Source organism: Miniopterus schreibersii, assembly GCF_964146895.1.
Source record: "Miniopterus schreibersii genome assembly, chromosome: 1".
Taxonomy (NCBI): Eukaryota; Metazoa; Chordata; class Mammalia; order Chiroptera; family Miniopteridae; genus Miniopterus; species Miniopterus schreibersii.
This window is the reverse complement of record NC_138101.1, coordinates 166256207-166275456: the sequence shown is the minus strand read 5'-3', so window position 1 is coordinate 166275456 and position 19250 is coordinate 166256207. Positions and strand designations below refer to the sequence as shown.

The 19250-nt window shown below is 45.5% G+C and overlaps 1 protein-coding gene across 1 annotated transcript in view; it reads left to right on the top strand.

The window, feature by feature from the left end:
• Positions 1-695: 695 nt before the first annotated feature.
• Positions 696-19250, top strand: part of NID2 (nidogen 2) — a 59132-nt gene continuing 40577 nt past the window's right edge. Inside the window, exons 1-4 of the mRNA XM_081117298.1 lie at positions 696-978; positions 1629-1937; positions 9907-10139; positions 15320-16059. Of these exons, the coding sequence (XP_080973424.1) occupies positions 742-978; positions 1629-1937; positions 9907-10139; positions 15320-16059 (1519 nt within the window). The 5' untranslated portion in view covers positions 696-741. The remainder of the gene's footprint in view (positions 979-1628; positions 1938-9906; positions 10140-15319; positions 16060-19250) is intronic.

Below are 19250 nucleotides of genomic sequence, written 5' to 3'. Positions count from 1 at the left end.
CACCGACCACACGCCGGGGGTTTTCCAGCCCTTCCCGGGAGCGCTTTCCCCCGGGGAGGAAAACAGAGCTCTCGGCCTGGACGGAACTCAGGAGTCGGCCAGCCCCGCTGGCTTCCTACGAAGACGCGATTTTGATTTTCGACTGGGCGTCTCCGGGCGGAGAGACGCGCTCGCGGAGGGTGCGACGGCGGCGATTCCCCTGGCTTCTCTGCCCGAGGGGTTGGGCTCGAGGACCCCAGCACACACCCTCGCCCGGGCAGCTGGGTGCGGGGCGTACGCCACGCGGGGTCCCCGGTCGCGCCGAGGTCACCTCCTGCTCCTGCAGCGCCGCTGCCTCGGGCCGTCGCGGGCCCTTGGGTCCCGGGGGCGGCGCTCGCGGGGGCCGCGGGGCGACCGGACGGGAGGGAGGGAGGGAGGCAGTGCCCCCGGGAGACCTCGGGGAGCGGAGGCGGAGGGAGGGGAGCAGCTCCGGGCGGCCCCGGCCGGGGGCGCGTACCTCGCCAGGGGTAAAAGCGGGGCCGCTTCCGCGACCCCTGCCTTAGAAAACTTTTAACGAGAAACAGATGTGGCGGCTGCTGTCGAACTTTCTCAGAGCCGGTGATTGGCCCCCGGCGCAGGGCCGCAGCCAGTCAGCGCGCTGGAGGCGGGGAGGCCCACCCCGCGGGCCCGGAGCCGGCTCGGAGCTCGCCGCCGCCGCCAGTGGGCTAGCGGGGCGCGGGGCTGCCCAGGGGCCGAGCGAGCATGCGGGGCGACCGGGGGCACCGCGCGGCCGGGCTGCGGGCGCTGCTGGCGCCGCCGCGGCTGCTGCTGCTGCTGCTGCTGCTGTCCCGGGCCGCGGGGCTGCACCCCAGCGGGCTCTTCCCTTACGGGCAGTTTCGGGGGGACCAGCTTCTGAAGGAAGGCGACGACGAAAGCTCCGCCGCGGTGAAGCTGGCGAGTCCCCTGCGCTTCTACGACGCCCAGTTCAGCTACCTCTACGTAAGTCCGGCCCCCTCCGGGTGCGGGACCCGGCAGATTTCTCGCAGCTTCTTCCCAGGGGTCCATGTAGTGTAGCTCTCACCAAGCCCCAGCCTTCGGAGGGGAGGAAATCGTGCGCAAGCTTTGGAGCGCCCCTGGGTGGGACCAGGCTTTGCAGCGATGCTGCTGCGGGACCCGCTGCGTTTCCCCACCTCGGCTGAGCGAGCGAGACTGTTCGCGGCCACAGACGTGACCCGGGCAGAGGAGAAGGTGGGGTTGCCAGGGCAGCCGGCGGGGGTGCAGTTAGGGCAGCCAGAAGGCTGTGCGCTCTGCAGAGCTGGGGGTGCGCCGTCCGCGGACTTGGAGGTTTTCTGCAGGGTTGTGCGGGAAGTGAGAAAATACGCAACGGAGTTTTAGGGCTCCTGGACCTATTGCGTGGAGCGGTAGGGAAGGGGTGCGGGGGGGTGGGGGCGGGCGGGCTGAAGTTGCTCTGGTCGCCCTGAACCCGGAGTCAGCCTCCAAGGCTTTGGGGAAAGGGGAGCTCCATGCTCGGGGCGGTTCCCTTCCCTCCGTGGGGGCAGGGTGGGCGCGCACGTCTGGACCTGTGGTGGCCGCCTTGGGGCTTCTTGCAGAGTAAGCGACCGTCACTTTCTGTACCCCTCCTCTGCCAGGTGGGCACCAACGGCATCATCTCCACCAAGGACTTCCCCAGGGAGACCCAGTATGTGGACGATGGTTTCCCTACGGACTTCCCGGCCATTGCTCCCTTTCTGGCCGACATCGACACGAGCCAGGGCAGGGGCAGGATCCTGTACCGCGAGGACACGAGTCCCCAGGTGCTGGGCCTGGCCGCCCGCTACGCGCGCGCAGGCTTCCCCAGCACCGCGGCCGGCTTCGCCCCCACGCACGCCTTCCTGGCCACCTGGGAGCAGGTGGGCGCCTACGAGGAGCCCAGGCTCGGGGCGCCGCCCTCGCGGGAGGTGAGTGGCGGGGATGCTGGCTGCTGAGCCAGCTGAGGGATGGGCTTGAATTCTGGGCTGGAACCCAGGGCCTGGTTTGGAGTTTTTTCTGAATCTGCTCTTGAGCTGGACCTGATGTGTCCTTGGATGGCACCAGGACTGCAGTGGCTTAGAAGTGAAGGCTTCAGGCTTCCACTGAGGATCTGGTCCCTTCTAGCAAGAAAGCTTGCTTAGGGGATGAGAGGGCCCCAGGCAGACGGGAAGGCCTTCCAAGCACAAAGCAGTTTACTGTTTGGTTGTTTATTTTTAGAATCACCTCTAAGTATACAAGAATTATTTCTAATTATATGTTCATTGAAAGAAAAACATAAGCAAATACAGGCAGTTTAAAAAAGAACAACCTCTCATTTTCCTACCACTCAAAGATAACCACTGTTAACTGTTAAACATTTTTCCTGTGTATATTCCAGAGGGTTTTTTCCTATCAATATCTATATTTTTCTGTCGTTTTCTATTAACAATGATGGGTTCACAGTGCACAGACTGTTTCGTAACCTACTTTCCCCCCACTAAATAGTATATTGTGAATATGTTTCAATGTCAGTAAATCTATTTCTACATTATTTATAAAGCCTGCATAACACTCCATCCACTGGATTTACCACTGTGCCCAGTGGTCATTAAGGTTATTTCTGATTTTTCATCATTATAAATAATTTTGTAAAGCACTTTTTTAAAGCTAAATCTTTGCACGTGTCCTTAGTTGACATTCCAGGATTTGGAATTGGCGGGCCAGAGGGGATGCACTTTTTATAAGGTTCTTGATAGCTTTTGCCAACTTGCCCTCTAGGTTTATATGCCCCCTAGTTTATAGGAAACTGTCCTCAATTTGTTTTATAGCCCCTACCTGAGGAACAACCCAAGCTCCCAGTCTTTAGGCTTGGCAGCAACATTTAAAGTACCCCAAATGGACATTAGGTGGGGCCAGGGTGGCTTGGCAAATGACAAACTGTCTCATTCCTGGAGTAGGTAAGGACTTCCTCCCATAGAATTAGACCTGAATCTAAAGCGTTATACTCCAAGGGCTGAAACTCTTACCATTTATCTTTATTTTAACTCACCAAAGTGTTTCTTAGCTGCAGAAAGATGGTACATCTCTTCCCTGAGAGAGTAAGTAGCTTGCCCACTCTCACTGAGTATTTCAAGGTGATGGCCACTCTTATGTGTTCTGTAAGAGAAATATTTCCTAAAGACTGTACTAAGCAAAGAAGATTTAGAAATAAAAATTATTTGAATTTATGATACTTTACCACTCATTTTTTGTCAGGCAACATCTAGTTTTGTTCATTGACTACTTTAAAAACAAACAAACATGGTTTGACGTTTTAATTATTCAATTGACAGAACACATTGAATTTAAACAGATATATTGAGCACTTCTTTTGTGTAGGGCATTGGACTAGGTGGAGAGTTGGAGAAAGTTTAATCAGGTGAGGCTCCCACCATTATGTTGCATCCATTCATTCATCATTCATTTTTGTTTATAAGTTTAGATATTTAAAATGAAGTAGAACATACCTACAATAGAATATTTAGAAAAGAAAATAGACGTTATTTATAATTTCACTAACCAGAGGTCACCACTGCTAACAGTTTATTTTTTTCCACTCTTTTTCTAAATATACATCTTATATGTGGCATATTCATGTGTGTGTGTAAGTAATTTACATTTAAACATAGTTGAGATTTATTCATCCAACAAACCTTTTTTGTACACATATTATATGTCAGGACTGATACAGACACCGTGAAAGGACATGCTCCCAAGGATCTCATTGTTTAGTAGGGACATTGATTATAGTCAATGTGATAAGTGTCGTAGCATTTTGACTTAAGCAGGCTAACTCTACCACGCCCTGGTTAGGGGACTGAATCAGGGAAGGTTTCAGTGAAGAAGTGGCTTTGAATCTGAGTTGAGCAGAGTGGAACATTCCCAAAAGAAAGATAGCGTATGACATATCAGCCGTGTGCTGTAGAGTGCAGCGTGTTTGGGGCCTACGTGTGGTACATTACTTCTGAAGAGAAAGGGGGTGGGACAGGAGGCTGGGAAGGCCGTGGGGCGGGGACAGACCATGCTGCGCTGAGAGTTTGGACTTGGTTCTTGGGCAACAGGCAGCCTTTGAAGGATTTAGAGCAGAAGATTGCTATTTTTTGTTACGAGAGCTCTTTTTGAGGATTGAGAGGGTGAGGGCAGAAAGGAAAGATGGACTACTTAGACACTTATGACTGAGGTGTTTATTTAAGCTATCTTGTTAATTCTGGAAACAATATTTTATCCTACTCCCTTCCCACACAATCCTCTAAGATAAGTAGCACATGACTTACTGTTTGCATTTCACAGATAATGGCAAATAGAAGTTAAAGGTATTGTCCAAAATCCTGCTCTTAAATAAAATTCAACTACAGAAAGAAAGGAGAAAGAACCTGAGGCAAAGATAGGTTTAGAATACAGATTTCTTGATTCTTAGGCTTTTGTTCCTTTTACCCAGAGATTTTTCACACAAGACCCATTTCCTTGGCACATAAGATGACGGCAGACACAACAATAGTGGTGCCTTTTCCTAAGACTTCCAATAAATAAGGCTGGAGTTTATTGTGTTGATGTGATCATATATACCAGAAGAGTCCTTGGAACCACATTGCATTCGAAGGAAGAATGAACTCGGAATGAAATCTGCTGCCAAGGACACTATTGATACAAATTAGTATTCCAGCACTCTGGAGAGAATCAGCTGTATCTGTCTCACTTTTTCCACACAGAATAGAAAGATAGAGTTGAGTGAGATAAATAGGGGAGATGAGCAGTTGCTCAGAAGCTTTGGGGTGATGAAATCACTCTATAGTTTTAAGTTCCAGTTTTGTCAGGGCTTATTTGAAACTGAAAATGACAATAACAGACCACGTGACTTTATTAATTATTTTTCTCAATGTCATCTGTAGCGTGGGAATTATGCGTCTCTTACCCAACTTTCAGGGTGGCTGTGAAGACAGTGACAATAAAGATAAAAGCATTTTGAAAGAAAAAGTGTTTATGAGAGGTTATCCAGTGACTTCAGAAACAATGACTCAGTTTCCTAAGCTGTAGAATGGGGTGGCAATGCCTAACTTCCAGGATTGTGGTGAGAATTAACTAAGGTGACATTGTTACGTAGCTATCGTAGTCCCTTAGACCCAGCTGGTGTGGATGCTCACCCGACCTGTGTTCCCCTTCGTTGGCTTGATGGGATCAGATGCTGGCTCTTTTATTTCTCTCTCTTGCAAGGATGCTGGGAAGCAAGTCCTTTATGTACGGACTCTTTAAATATAAGTTTTCCAAACTGCAGTTTCCATCTGGGCTCTTCTGGGTGGGGAGTGCAGGAAGATTTGCAGATTCCATCTCTCTCTCACTGTTCTAATTAAAATCAATCAGTCATTGCCATGTGCTGAGTTGGCTTCAGAGTTTGTTTCATTTAGAAAGGAGATGAGGATTCTGTTTAGAGAATGTTTTTTCAATTACCCATGTTGAAGGTTCTGAATACTTTAAAGAGCTCTGTGACTTGAGTTCTTGTTTCAATAGTTCTTTGGAGGTAGATTTCGGCAAGTAATGTACTTTGCTTGAAGGAGCTCTACATGGCTTTCTTAAACCTTGGCCTATTATGTTGCAAAGTCACCTGAAATTTGAAGATATCAGAGGAATGGCATCTTTACCATCTAACACAGTTTCAGTTGTTGCCTTTTCTCTCTGTGGATATTCATAGTGAGTGTGACAGGATATTGTAGCTGATATTGCAGGGATATCAAGATGTACCTGCATCTAAAAATATGAACAAGTAGTGTTTATCAACTCAGTTAATCTGAGACTCCTTGAGTGTCATAGGTGCTTCACAGAGCGAAAAAGTCATGGTATTGACATTCAATGAACTTATTGACATAAAGAGGGCTAGTGTTTACTTTAGCTGCATTTTTTTGGGAGGGGAAGGGGAATATTGTTTTGTCATTGTTTGAGGGATGGAAATGATAGAGAACTGGTTATGGGGAATGTTTTGTTGGCCTGAATTTTCAGGTAGGCTGAAAGAATGGATCTTGAGAATGAGGCAGCAGGACAGATTATTCTGAGCTAGGATGTGGGAGACGGCTGAAGAGCCACGGCTGGAGAAATAGATGAAGGAGCCATGGGGCAGTGACATAAGATGAGCAGAAAGTTGCCCATTGGAGGCCTCAGTGTAGGGACTGAAGTATGTTGACTTGTTTCAAAGAATGATGGTCATTGATGGGGAGTTTTGGATCCACAGAGAATGAGAGGTAAAAGCAGGACTTTGTTGCAGCTTTTTGAAGAGGGGAGGTCTGCAGGCTACCTGAAAGAATTTAATCTGAGACTGAGGCATAGCTATGAACACATACAGAATGAGACAGGTGAGGAAATTGGTTAAAGAAATGCTGAAGTTTTGCTAAAGACTAAAGGCCAGGAAGGATATGATAGCCCAGAGCATTTATCTTTGAATTTTGGGCAGGATCTGTAGGATTTAGGGCAGAAAATGAATGAGGGAAAATCATGCGTGTGACAGTTATCATATAGGTAATGGGGGATGGAGAATTATACCAGGAATGGGGGTTAGTGTTGACACCCAACACTGGAGGCCAGAAGTCAGTGATGCTGCAACTGTGGAAAGCATGTGCCCCTAAGGAAGAGAGAAAACTTCATGACCCCTTTAGGACTCACCCTACTGACTAATTTTCATTGTAATTTTTGTAAGCCACTATAGGCAGATCCCTTTGGGACAGGGATGGCACTATTCTGTTAATTAAATGAATTGTAAAAATTAGACACTCACAGATGGGCATGTTTTATATCCATCAGCTTGGCTTTGCTGAGTGTCAAGGCAGTATTGACTGGCGATATCCTATACCTGCGAAGGAGGGTCAGATTCCTGCCTGCTTTCTGCTGAGGGCTCTGGCTTTTCTCTTTCTGATAACAGGATGGCGGAAACCTTGAAGCTCAGCTGCCACCGGCCCTAATCCTGTCTGTGCTCCCCTCTGCCCAGAGAGGCCCCTCTCTCCTCTCTGGCTGGGATCCTGGGGGAGTTGGGAACCTGTGACCCCTTTGTGGGGTTTGGCAGCCCATCTGAGGGTTTCCCTTCAGAGACAGAGTGTGTGGGGTTCTTGCAAAGGCTGGTCTCCAGGAATGTCAAGACCTTTCCAGTCTGGAAACCAGTCAAGGAGTGAGAGCCTTGGGAGGAGGAGAAGCCCTCAGGACTGGTGAAGGCCACTCTTTAGCAAGTAGATGTAGAATTTTATGGAACTGAGCAAGAGCTTTAAGAGTGATCATTTGGTGTGTGGATGGTTTTTAAGTAGCCAAACTTTTGGCATGTACTTTGGGATCCTAAATTCTATTTAAATTTCTTCTTTTATTTGCCTCAGTGGAGACAAGTAGATTAAAGCTTGCCACCTGTAATAAGTACTTGTCTCAGGGACGGCACGTAAAAGACATTGAGTAAATTTTCATTGGGATGAATTTGTTGACTGGCTGACTGAAAGAGTGAATAAAATAAAGTGCCAAATGCCCAGACCCCACAGTGAAAAGCCAGACCCTCCCTGTCCCAGCTCTGTTTACTTTTCCTGTCCCCTCCTCCCCCATCCCCTTCAGCTCCTTCTCAATCTACAGGCCCTCCTTATCTCAGAGAATGTCTCTAAACTTAGAACCAGGATCTCTTCCTATCTCACGTTTATTGTGGGCAATCAATGCCAGGAGCTTTGAAAGCTTAGCTTTTTGAGACAGGTTCTTTCTCCTTTCTTTCTGCAGTTGAATTTTATTTATTCTGATCAAAGTAAAACTTGGAAGTTACTGGAGCCACGTGAATTGATGGTGTAGTATGCTGCAGAACAGTCTTGATTTATATTTGGCAGAAGTTCTGGCTTCCCAGCTTTGAGAAATTCTAGAAAACATCTCTTGCCTTTTGCTTTTGAAAACTCAAGCTTTGCGGATGAAACAGTCGACAGCTACAGTAGCAGATACACTAGCTTTCCTCCCCGTAACACTGTACGTTTGTGAACTTCGATCAAGGAAAGCAAAGAGCAAAGCCAGGCAAGGTGACCTTTTCAGTGTCAGAGAAGGGAAAGAAAGGTTGTGCATCGTTTTGTTTTTTTCTTAAAAGGAATTTAAAGACCTGTGTGTCTTTGTCCTATAAGCAGAACCTCAAAACTAAACTTTGAAACTGAACACTGAAAGGAAGAATTAACTTTGGGAGAGAGCTTGAGCACTACATGGGGAAGGAACCAGGATGGAACCAAACTCAGGGCACATTCCTCTTGTTTGCTGTTTTCGTTAGTAAACTGTGATGTTCTCCTTAGTGCCTAATTTTGACAGTCTGGCAAGGTGGGGAAATAAATAACACTACCTACCAGTAAATAATGCTTCTAAGAGTCACATTATTTAGGAAGCAGTAGTATTTATAAATACCTCCCCAGTTCTCTGCTAAATTGTAGAAGGAGGGAGATTTAGTGAGAGAGGTGTTCTCAGAGTCCTAAACATAACATCTTTTTAAGACAATCAAGCACCATCAACAGTTCATTTTGGCGGGGCCGGGGGAGATAGCTGGATGTAGATAAAGGCAAAAAATGTCTTCCTGAAAATTTGAGAGTAAATTGAAGTTTAAGGAGTGATTCTGTAAGGACTTGGGTGTTGAGTGTGTGGCAGATTCAGCTCCTGGTCTCTCTGGCCTGCTCTGGCTCCTGCTGTGCTCATGAAGGTTCCCAGGCGTCCTCTGCCGGGCCTCCCTACCCCGCCCCCCGACTCTACCCTGAGGCCTTGGGCACAGGCCCTCCCCTGTAGCCTCTACTCCCTCTTTCAGTGACTCCCCCAGGATTCCTGCTGTGGCTGTCTTCCTCTCCTAAGCTGTGTCCTCGGTCCTCTGCCCCTTTGCTTCCTCAGCACTAAGCACTATGTCCGGTGCCCAGTAGGCACTTGGTGTTTGAATTACTGTACAAATGAATGAATAGATGGAGTTTATAAACACATAAACAGCTAACCAGGCAAAATGAGATGAATGCGAACTAGAAACACTCACAAAGGTGTCATGGAGGGTCAGGGGACAGAAATCCATCTACGGGGTCACGGAATACCCAGAGGGCAGCACTGGAAGGTCAGGAGGGCTTTCAGGCCCAGGGAAACGTGAACAAAACACAGGAGCATCAGGGAACCTGGGACAAATGGGGAATGTTACATAAGCTGAAGGAGATGCAGCAGATCTGAACCGCGGAGGAGAGCTCAGGGCAGGTTGCGCCTCCCCTTGAATGGCGTGCTGCGGAGTAGTTAGGGGGGCCTGGTGTGCAGGACGTGGACCCTGAGCTGGCCGGCCTGCCACCGTGTGCTAACTACCCGACCCTAGGCAGATTCCTTAGCCCCTGTGTCTCTGTTTCCTTATCTGTAACCCTGACGCTAGTGCAGTAAGATCGATGGCAGAGAAAAGAGAGTGAGGCTGTGAGAACAGTGAGGAGGCCTTGTGATCCCCCAGCGCCTAACGCCGTGCCCGCCCGCAGTGGGCGTTCAGTAAGTAGGTGAATGAATGAGTGATCCAGATGAGTGCCCAGGGCAGGAAACTAGGTCAGCGGTGGTGGGAATGGACAAGGTAAGTTTGCTACTTGCTCTCAGCTGGGCAAGAGGTTTGGATGAGAGAAGCTGGAAACCTTAAAAGGTATTATGTTTTTAACTGGTGTTTTTTTACCCATGCATATTTCAATTATCAATCTGAGTTGATAAAAGATGATTATAACAACATAGCTTATAAAATTATATTGTAACTTGAAGAAGAAATTTAAAAGAATAGTCTGTATAAAAACAATTTGGAGAAATCCTAAGAAGAGGGAAAACCTTTTGTACTTGATGCTTTGCTTGCCTTGTCTTTTTGTTTGTTTGTTTTATTAAGAATATTTCCTTTTTTTTTTTCCCCCATAGCTGAATACTTTCCAGGCAGTTTTGGCATCTGATGAGTCTGATACCTACGCCTTCTTTCTTTATCCTGCCAATGGCCTTCAGTTCTTTGGAACTCGCCCCAAAGAGTCCTACAACGTCCAGCTCGAGCTTCCAGCCCGGGTGGGCTTCTGCCGAGGGGAGACTGATGACCCGAAGAGAGAGGGTCCATATTTTAGCTTGACCAGCACTGAACAATCTGTGAAAAATCTCTATCAGTAAGTACTATAGGGCTTAAGCTCTTTCCTGTTGGAATGTAAGGACCCTTAGGAGGTCCCCAAACCTGAGTGGCCATATGACCATTAAATGATATCTTGGTGGTTTCTAAGTAAGGCGGCAGGTCAAAACCAGAACTAGACTAGACCCTGGGAAGAGCAAGTTCACCAGATATAAAAGGTCCTTTATTTTTCTTGCCCTATTGGCTAAAGATACCTGAAACAGAACTCTGTGTGTGTGTGTGTGTGTGTGTGTGTGTGTGTGTGTGTTTGCATTTTCAGAGCCACTGAGGTTTGCTATGGAAAACATTGCTCTTGGAACCACATAAAAATACTCAGTAATATAACTGCCCAGATTGAAGTTTTTCCAGGTTAATTATTTGACAGAAGGAGATGTTGTGATTTTAGTCTTTTAGGCTGGTAATGTGTTAAAAGTACAAGTAATGTAATTTGGGAAACAAGTAAACAAACAGACTGGTAGATTTTTAGCAGTCTCAGGATTTTGCTATGGCTTTATTATCTGAAATCGTACTGATTGGTTTCCGTGGGGCAGCCAGGACTGGGCACATCCCTCAGTCCCATCAGCAGCTTACTCTGCTCCTGCAATCCTAAACCCTTTCACTTTTGGTCAGTCGGCATCATGCCAGTATAGTAGTTAGCACCTATTGATATTTATTAATTCCAGGGCTTTAAAAAAATACTCTTGCTTTTATTCCATTCCTGAATACTGATCTAGAGGCCTCTGGGTTTCACTACACTATTCCTGGGTGTGGGAACCTTACAATTTGCATGCCATCCGCTCAGCTACCCGCGGGCGGGCCCTACAACCATGTATGGTTACTGGAGCCAACATTAATGAGAGCTTACTGTTCACCAAACGTTGGGCTAAACACTTTCTAGAAGCTGTCTTAATTAAAACTCACAAGAATCCTAGCAGGTAAGGTATACTCTCGTCTCAGTAGGACAAATGAGCTTAGGGAAGTTAAGTTGCCTATAATCTCAGTTATTAAGCAGCAAAGCCAAAATTCAAGCCCAAGGCTGGAGCGCTGAACTACTTATTTTATGCTGAATCCTGGGCTTCTTTTCTGTTCTTATGGCCCCGTTGGGCATCTGTAGGTCTTCATCCAGGCTGCCTTTTAGTCTAGACTCTGGAAAAAACTTATCTCCGTATTTTTCCTCCCAGGGTTCCACCCGACCCTTTGACCCTGGAGGCCACAGAGTCTGCTCCTCAGATACTGTGGAGAGCTCACAGGGGGCCACACACTTGAAAGACAAAGGTGTCTGAGGGGTAGGCTTTGCCCTAGCAACCTGCCCTCTAGCAGGGTTGACAGACAAAAAGGTCAACAATTCCAGAGCCTTAGAATAAGTGCTAACATCTACACAGGGACAGAGGTGGTGGCAGCCAGTCTGTGGGAAAAACAGTTGTGCTTCCCCACCACAATCATAAAGGCCCCTAAGAATATACACACAGCCCTGGCTGGTGTGGCTCAGTTGGTTGAAGTATCATCCTGTACAACGAAAGGTTGTGGGTTCAATCCCTGAGCACGTGCAGGAGGCGACCGATATTTTTCTCTCACATTGATGTTTTTCTCTCTCTCTCCCTTCCTCTCTCTAAAATAAATTTTAAAAGTAGAAAGAAAAAAAATACATGTGCGTGCATACACACACACACACACACACACACACACACTTACTTCCATTTACCTCCTTTCATGCCTTCCCTCATTTTTATCTTTGATGCTTCCCAGAAACTCCTGTGATGCTTGATGAAAGCGGAATAGTTATGGGGCCAAAATGACTAACAGAGGAATTGCTCTTTAAGGGTAACCTATGCTTAATATTAAAAAAACAAAATAAATTATAATCAAGAATAATGTGAAATAAAAGTAAAAATTACCCAGTATCACTACTTCAAGTGATAACCAGTGTTAATAATCCTTCCAGAATTTTAGATACCTACGTAAAAAGTTTTAAAAGCCAAAATGGTATTTTCCCATTTATCACTGTCTTATAGGCCTCTTTCAGTACAATATCTGTTTATGTTATCATTCTAAGGCTATTAAAACGTGGCACTATATATATATATATATTTTATATATATATTAATGAATGTTTAAATTGTTTCTGGTTTTTCTTTTATAAATATCATTGCAGTAAACAGCATAATATACAGAGTGGAGCAAAAGTAGGTTTACAGTTGTGACCATACACAACACAGAGTTTATTCTTATGTTATTATTTATTAATGATTGTATTATTTTCCATATGAACAACTGTAAATCTACTTTTACCCCACCCTGTACATTGCTCATATTCTCATCTCCCTTAAAGGTAGAATTGCTAAGAAAGAGTATATTAAGTTTAACATTTCAGTGTTTATTAACAAATTGCCCTTCAGAAACGTTGCACCAACTTACACCCTCACCAATAATGCAGGGCAGTGATTGATAGTGTCTGTTCCCCACAAGCTTCCCTCCTTTTCAATATTTGTGAATCTGATAGGTATAACATGTTCATATTTTCGCTCTAATTTCTTTGATTACTAATAAATCTGAACATCTTTCCATATGCTTAATAGCCGTTTATCTATCTTTTTTGTGACTTCTCTGTTCACATCCTTTGCTATTTTCTGTTGGGTATATACAAAGAACTCTTAAAAATAAGAAAAAAATATGGTAAAGATCTCAGCCCTCTTGTATGCTGTGAATATTTTAATCCAGATGGTCATCTTTAAAGTTACTTATGATCCAGAAGGTAGAAGTTGAGGGTTGTCAAAGTTATTGGTCTTTTCCTTTATGATTTCAGGTCTTGGTGTAATTCTCAGAAGGTCTTTTCTACCTCCAAATTATAGAAACGTTTCTCAATTAAATCGTCTTTTTTTACTTTTCATTATTTAAATTTTCAAAAACAGAGAAAAGTGGAGAGAGTAGCTAAACTAACAGCCAATTGCTCGTGATTTAGAGTCGAGTTGTTGATGTTGCCACATGCATCAATATTTTTCTTTTCTGCTTAAGTATTATAAAGCAAGTCACACACATCATGCCATCCACTCCTAAATACTTCAGTATACATCTCTAAAGAATTAAGTTACTTTCCTACTCAGTGGGATCTTTGTCTTCCTCAAGCTTGTTTCATCGTTATAAGCTCAAAAGTCATAAATTATATAATTCATAGTGTGTTTGTCATAAGTCTTCTGAAAATTTGAATTTTTGAGATTATACTTTTCTATCCCCTGGAAGACAGTAGTTGCCAAGTACTTGTTATGTGCAGGGCTCTGTGTGGGCATTTTCTGTGATTTCCTAATTTAACCCTCCTAACAACCCAGGGAAGATGACAGTGTCATCCCATTTTGTAGCCTTGTTTTCCTTTCTAGGAAATAAATTCTTTCCATCACTAAGCTTTCCAAATGACCTTGGATTTTAGCATAAACTCAAATTGGTTCCTTTCCCATGATGCACAACGACAAAACCAAGATCGTGATTTATATTTAATTAGAACTTTATTTTATTTAGCTTTTATCTGCCATAATTTGTATTTTCCTACTCTTTGAAGCTTTTATAGTTTTCTGTTTCTAACATCAAGAAGAAATTTCACAGCTGCAACACCTCTGATGTGATAATAAAGTCAGTATCCTCAGATCTTCAGGGGTCTCTCTTCTTTCGTGTTCCTTATTTGCTTGCCAACAAACACCAACATGAATTCTCAGAACTTACCAACAATCCATAGCATGTTGTACAAAGGATCGCAGTTGTGCTTTCTCTATTCATTCCCCTAAGTTAATTAAAATAGCAGCAGCAGCAACAACCACAATAACAATAACTATAACACACACACACACACACACACACACGGGGAGAGACAGAGATAGAGATAGAGAGATATGGAGAGATTCCTTGTCAGAATTGTATGAAAAATATTGTGGCTATAGAAACCCATATGACTATGAATGGTACCTACCCAGTGAGTGAAGTTCTCTTGTCATTATAGGATTCAATGAATTTCTTATTAACTTATTAGTTCACTAACTCTTGTCCCTCATTGACTGACTTTTGAGGAAACCCCACAGCACGGGAGACTGAGCCTGGTGTTTTGTCATATACCAGAGGAATACATGAGCCAGTGTACTCAAGCTAGCCAGACCCTTGTTGGAGATTTTCCTTACTTTTAGGCATCTTATATGTGGTTGTTTTCTTCAGAATGTGTCATTGGCTCTAAAATAATGGATTATTGGGATATTTAGGAGAGTGAATAGTCCACGTTCTTTTCTAATGGAGAAAACAAATGAGCTCTTGGTTTCTAGATATTTCTGAACACTTCTCACCTATGACCCATGGCACTTTGATTAAACTGCTTTCTTATTTTCCCCTTAACTTTGTTCCACATTTGCTCAACATTTTAGACTTGCACACTTTTATTTCTTTGAATTTTTTACATTGACTCATAATTCTCTGTGAATTAGTTAATTGATTAATCCATGTGACTTAGCAGTGAAATGTCCTTAACATTCTGTAGAGTTATGATAATTCACATGCTGATTGATTATAGGGTATCAGCTTTCTGACATAAAATGATAATTATTTTATAATAATATAAAGCCCAAGTGTAGAGCAGAGCATGGGTTCTGGTGGTAGTGCTGAATCCAAGCTCTGTGAATTATTAAGAAGATCAGTTAGCCTCTCGAAACCTATTTTCTCCTCTGTAAAATTGGGCATGGCCCCTGCCCCTGCCTTGCAGATTGTATTGAAGGTTAAGCACTTGGCACATAACTAACTCTTAAAAGCAGGTAGTAGTCATTATTATTTAAGTGTCTGGCAAAAGTTTTTCAGCATAGGTTTTCTTAAAAGTAGAAGAAAGATAAAATATTCCCACATTCCCTTTTTGTTTTCAATCAGCCAGATTTTAGATAAAATGTGGACTGTTGAGCAGATTATAACTTGATAGTCTAGCAGTCTGTGAAACACAGCCTTTGAAAGTGAATTTTAAATAAGAGATTGTTTGTATCAAAATTCCAGTATCATCCTTTTACTTAACATGTAAGTCTCATTTTATTTGGTTTCTCTACACCAATGAAAACTCTGAATCTAATCTTAATGGTCTTTTAGTTTTAAAGTAAATTGCTCACCTTTGTAGGAAGGTGTGTGAATGGCTGATTTTATTACAATGCACTGTTCCTTTTTATTTAGACACAGCAACCTGGGGATCCCCGGAGTGTGGGCTTTTCATGTCGGCAGCACCTCCCCACTGGACAACGTCAAGCCAGCAACAGTTGGGGGATTCCTTCCCCAAGCCCACCCTTCAGCTTCTCAGGAACATGGCTTCAGCCATGCTGTAGCCCTGGAAGGAAACTACAGCGAGGATGATTTGGATTATTACGATGAGGCGGAGGGCGAAGCTGAGCACCCACTGACTGAACCAGAAGACGTGTCAAGAGGCCACAGCGATATCAGTGTTTCCTTCCACTCAAAAGCTGACCCAAGGCCAGTAGGAGGGGGTCTCTCTCCTCCAGATTCCCACCCAACCTCCCCTTTGCATCCAACACCTAGAAATAGGCCATTCTACCCCGAAACAGAATCTGTCACCTTGGACCCTCAAACCAAAGAGGGGAGGCTTGTGAAGGAGATAGATACCCTAGATGTAAGAGGCCCGGCTGAGTCTTCTGAATGGACCAGAGGCCCTGCTCCATCAGAGATACAAGAAAATTCACCCGATCCTTCCCAGGGATCCCCAACTCCCTCCCTTGAAAACAAAAGCATCAGACCCGACCCAGATGGAGGGGCACTGCCTTCAGAAGGGGGTGCTTCTCGGGCCCATCACGAAGGAGATCTGGTTCTGCCCAGGTCCTCCCTGCCAGGTCACACAACGCCACAGGATCCCGGGAGGCACGTGCAAGGGGCGGAAGACGGCAACAGTCCCAATACGGGGGGTAAGTGGATTAGAAAACCGGGTGCTAAGATTCCATTTAAAAAATGCTGGTTTTGCAGGGAGTCCTGATTTTTCTCTCAGGCGAGTACGTGGAAAGTTTAGCCAAAAGAAGATTGGAACCGATTTTTAAACGCATGTTTCAGGAGATAGAGTATCTTTCCTTTGCCAAATACATCTTGGCAGGCAAATTCTGTTTGGACTCTCTTGACAATTAATAATGTTTTTAAAAAATGGGCCTCACGAAGCGAGTGGGAAGAACTGGCTTACGCGTGCCAGCTGTGCTCTCAAGTGTAATGAAGTATTTCGGTTTGAAAGTTCAGTGAAGGTAAAACATCCAGGGCTTCTTCATACACGGTCCAGGGATGGGGGCAGAAGACTCATTTTGAGTGGCTGCCATTGCAGATTCTTACCCTGTGGGGGGCCGGCCCTCGGTGAGTGCTGCGGGGTGGTGCGTGGGAGAGGAGGCCCGCGGGGAGGGTTGCCAACCACCTGTGTCCTGTCACTGCGGCTTCATGGCTGTGCAGCTGTGGTAGTCGCCTCCCTGGAGCCTTGTCCTCATTTCATGACTCACTGACCGGAGCGAGGGGCCAGGGGAGAGGGGCCGGGAGGCGGCAGCGGGTAATTAATGCAGCGCGGGGCCCGCGGCGCCTGCCCTTCTGGTGGAGCCTTGTCATGCGGGTTCCTTCCTCCCAGCCCGGGGTGGAAACGGGATGGGAAACCCACCCTAGAGCCACCCCGCTTGGTCCAGGGGCTGCTCATCTGACCTCTGCTGGGAGGAAGGAAGTCAGGGGTGAAGCCTTCTTCAGACCTCCTATTTTTTTCTTCACTTTTTCTGTTTCCCATCCCTTCTGGGATAAAAACATGCTGACCTGGCAGACAGGGCCTTCTGGGTCCCCCTGCTGTGGTATTGCATTTGCCTGAAGGAGTGCGTCTTTCAGGAGGGAAGAAACTATTTTGCGACTAAAGCGACACAGTGTAGTAGTGACTAGAGGGAGAGTGTCGGTGTCAGACTCAGGTTTGAATCCCGGCTGCCACGTTCCTTGCCAGGTCACGTGAGGCAATTTATGTCACCCCCCAAGCCTCTGATTTCTCCTCAATCTGTTGCGAGGATTAAATGAGATAATGACGTTCTTAGATTGGCGTCTGCACCAGTTGGCTCTTCATAAATGGTGGCTGCTGTTACTAATTATAGAAAATTTATAGCAGTGGTGAGGAGATGGGAGATGAGTAGAGAATAAAGAGTGAGCTTGTTAAGCGGTTGTGCCTTAATTTAGGCCTGAGGGCTGCGTTTCCGCCGGTTGGAGATGTGAGTTTTGGTGGAAGGCTTCAGGACCTTCTGACCTTCTTGACAATTTCCTGGCTTTTCAGCATAGGTTCCATATGTCTAAAGAAAATTGAAAGCTACGTATCAAAGATTTTCAGCAAAGGAATTCTGAGGTAAAGATGTCTTTCTAAATGGTGTTTTCACTTGTGATTTCCTGCCCTGGGAAGAGGTTGGAATATTAAAAGGCAGACGCATGGTGCCCAGCTGGGCATACGTAGCGCAGCGGTTGAGCATCGACCTAGGATCCAGAAGGTTCGATTCCCGGTCAGGGCACATGCCCGGGTTGCGGGCTCGATCCCCGGTGGGGGGGGGGAGGTGGGGTGCAGGAGGCAGCCGATCAACGACTCTCTCATCATTGATGTTTCTGTCTCTCTCTCCCTCTTCCTCGCTCTGAGATCAATAAAGATATATTTTAAAAAATCTTAAAAATCAGCCCGGCCGGGCGTGGCTCAGCAGTTAAGCATCAACCTAGGATCCAGGCGATCGGGGTTCGATTCCCGGTCAGGGCACATGCCTGGGTTGCGGGCTGCAGCTGATCAATGACTCTCTCGTCATTGATGTTTCTATCTCTCTCTCTCCCTCCTTTCCTCTCTCTGAAATCAATAAAGATATATTATTAAAAAAAAAAAATCTTAAAAGTCAGATGCATGGAGTGATTTATTAGAGTGAAGGGGGGGCTGCACTCCCCTGCTTTGAGCTGTGAGAGGTTGAGATCGCTTGAGCAAGTGAAGGAGGTTGAGGGAGCTGGCCATGGAGAACGGAAGCGGCAGCCGTAACCCTTCTGGGGCATGAAGTATGGTATCTATCAGCTGCTGGCATCTACTACTGACATCTAAGAAATGGCAAGATGCATACGAAAAAGCTGGTTAATACACTGAGACATTTAGGGAAAAAATCTAAAGAGAAGGTTTTTAACTTTGCAGAAAAAAATCAGCAACCACTATGCTAGAGAGCAGAGAGGGAAAACTTTTAAAACTTGGAAGCAGAGAAGGAAAATAAGTGAGCCTCTGCACCTCGGGTTTTAGGAAGACTGTGAAATCTAGAACCATGCAGTTGTTAAATACTTTTTTTGGTCAGTGAACTTTTTTTTTCCAAATGAAACATTGGCAGCCCAGAGGTCTAGCAGGCAGAAGAGGACTTCCCCTGGGAAAGCTGGTGGTAGAGGTAGCAGAGCCACAGAACATTGCCTCCTGACTGCCCAGCCTTGACCCACCCCGCTTGGCTTTTTCTACCGATGGAGTGAGAGTGTGGATTTCGGTGTTAAGTGGACTTGAGCTTGATTCCCAGCCTTACTGTGTGGTTTGGGGTAAGACATATGCTCTGTTATTCTGCCATTTTCCTCAGTTCTAAAATGAAAACTTGTAGACCCCATTAAGTCATTGTGAGCATTAAAATTGGGCATCAGAAATACCTTGCCCAATGAATTTTAGTTTCCCTTCAAGCTTCATAGTAGTCATCTTGCTAAAACAAGAAATTAAGATTTAGGTAAAGCCCCCCCCCCCAATATCTCTCCCTTCTCTCTTTTTTTCCCCCCTCCTAAATATATCTTTATTGATTCCAGAGAGAGGAATGGAGAGGGAGAGAAACATCAATGATGAGAGTCATTCATTGATCGGCTGCCTCCTGCACGCCCCCCACCAGGGATCGAGCCTGCAGCCCCAGGCATGCACCCTGACCCAGAATCAAACCTTGATCTCCTGGATCATAGGTTGTTGCTCAACTGCTGAGCCATGCCAGGCCGAGCTCCCTTCTCTTTTTATTTTAATTTTTTCTCCTTAGGGACTCTTTTTAGAGACCTTTCTTTTTGCCAAGAAATCTAGATTCTTTTCAGACCATGTCTATACCAGGCAAGAACGTCCCAATCATAA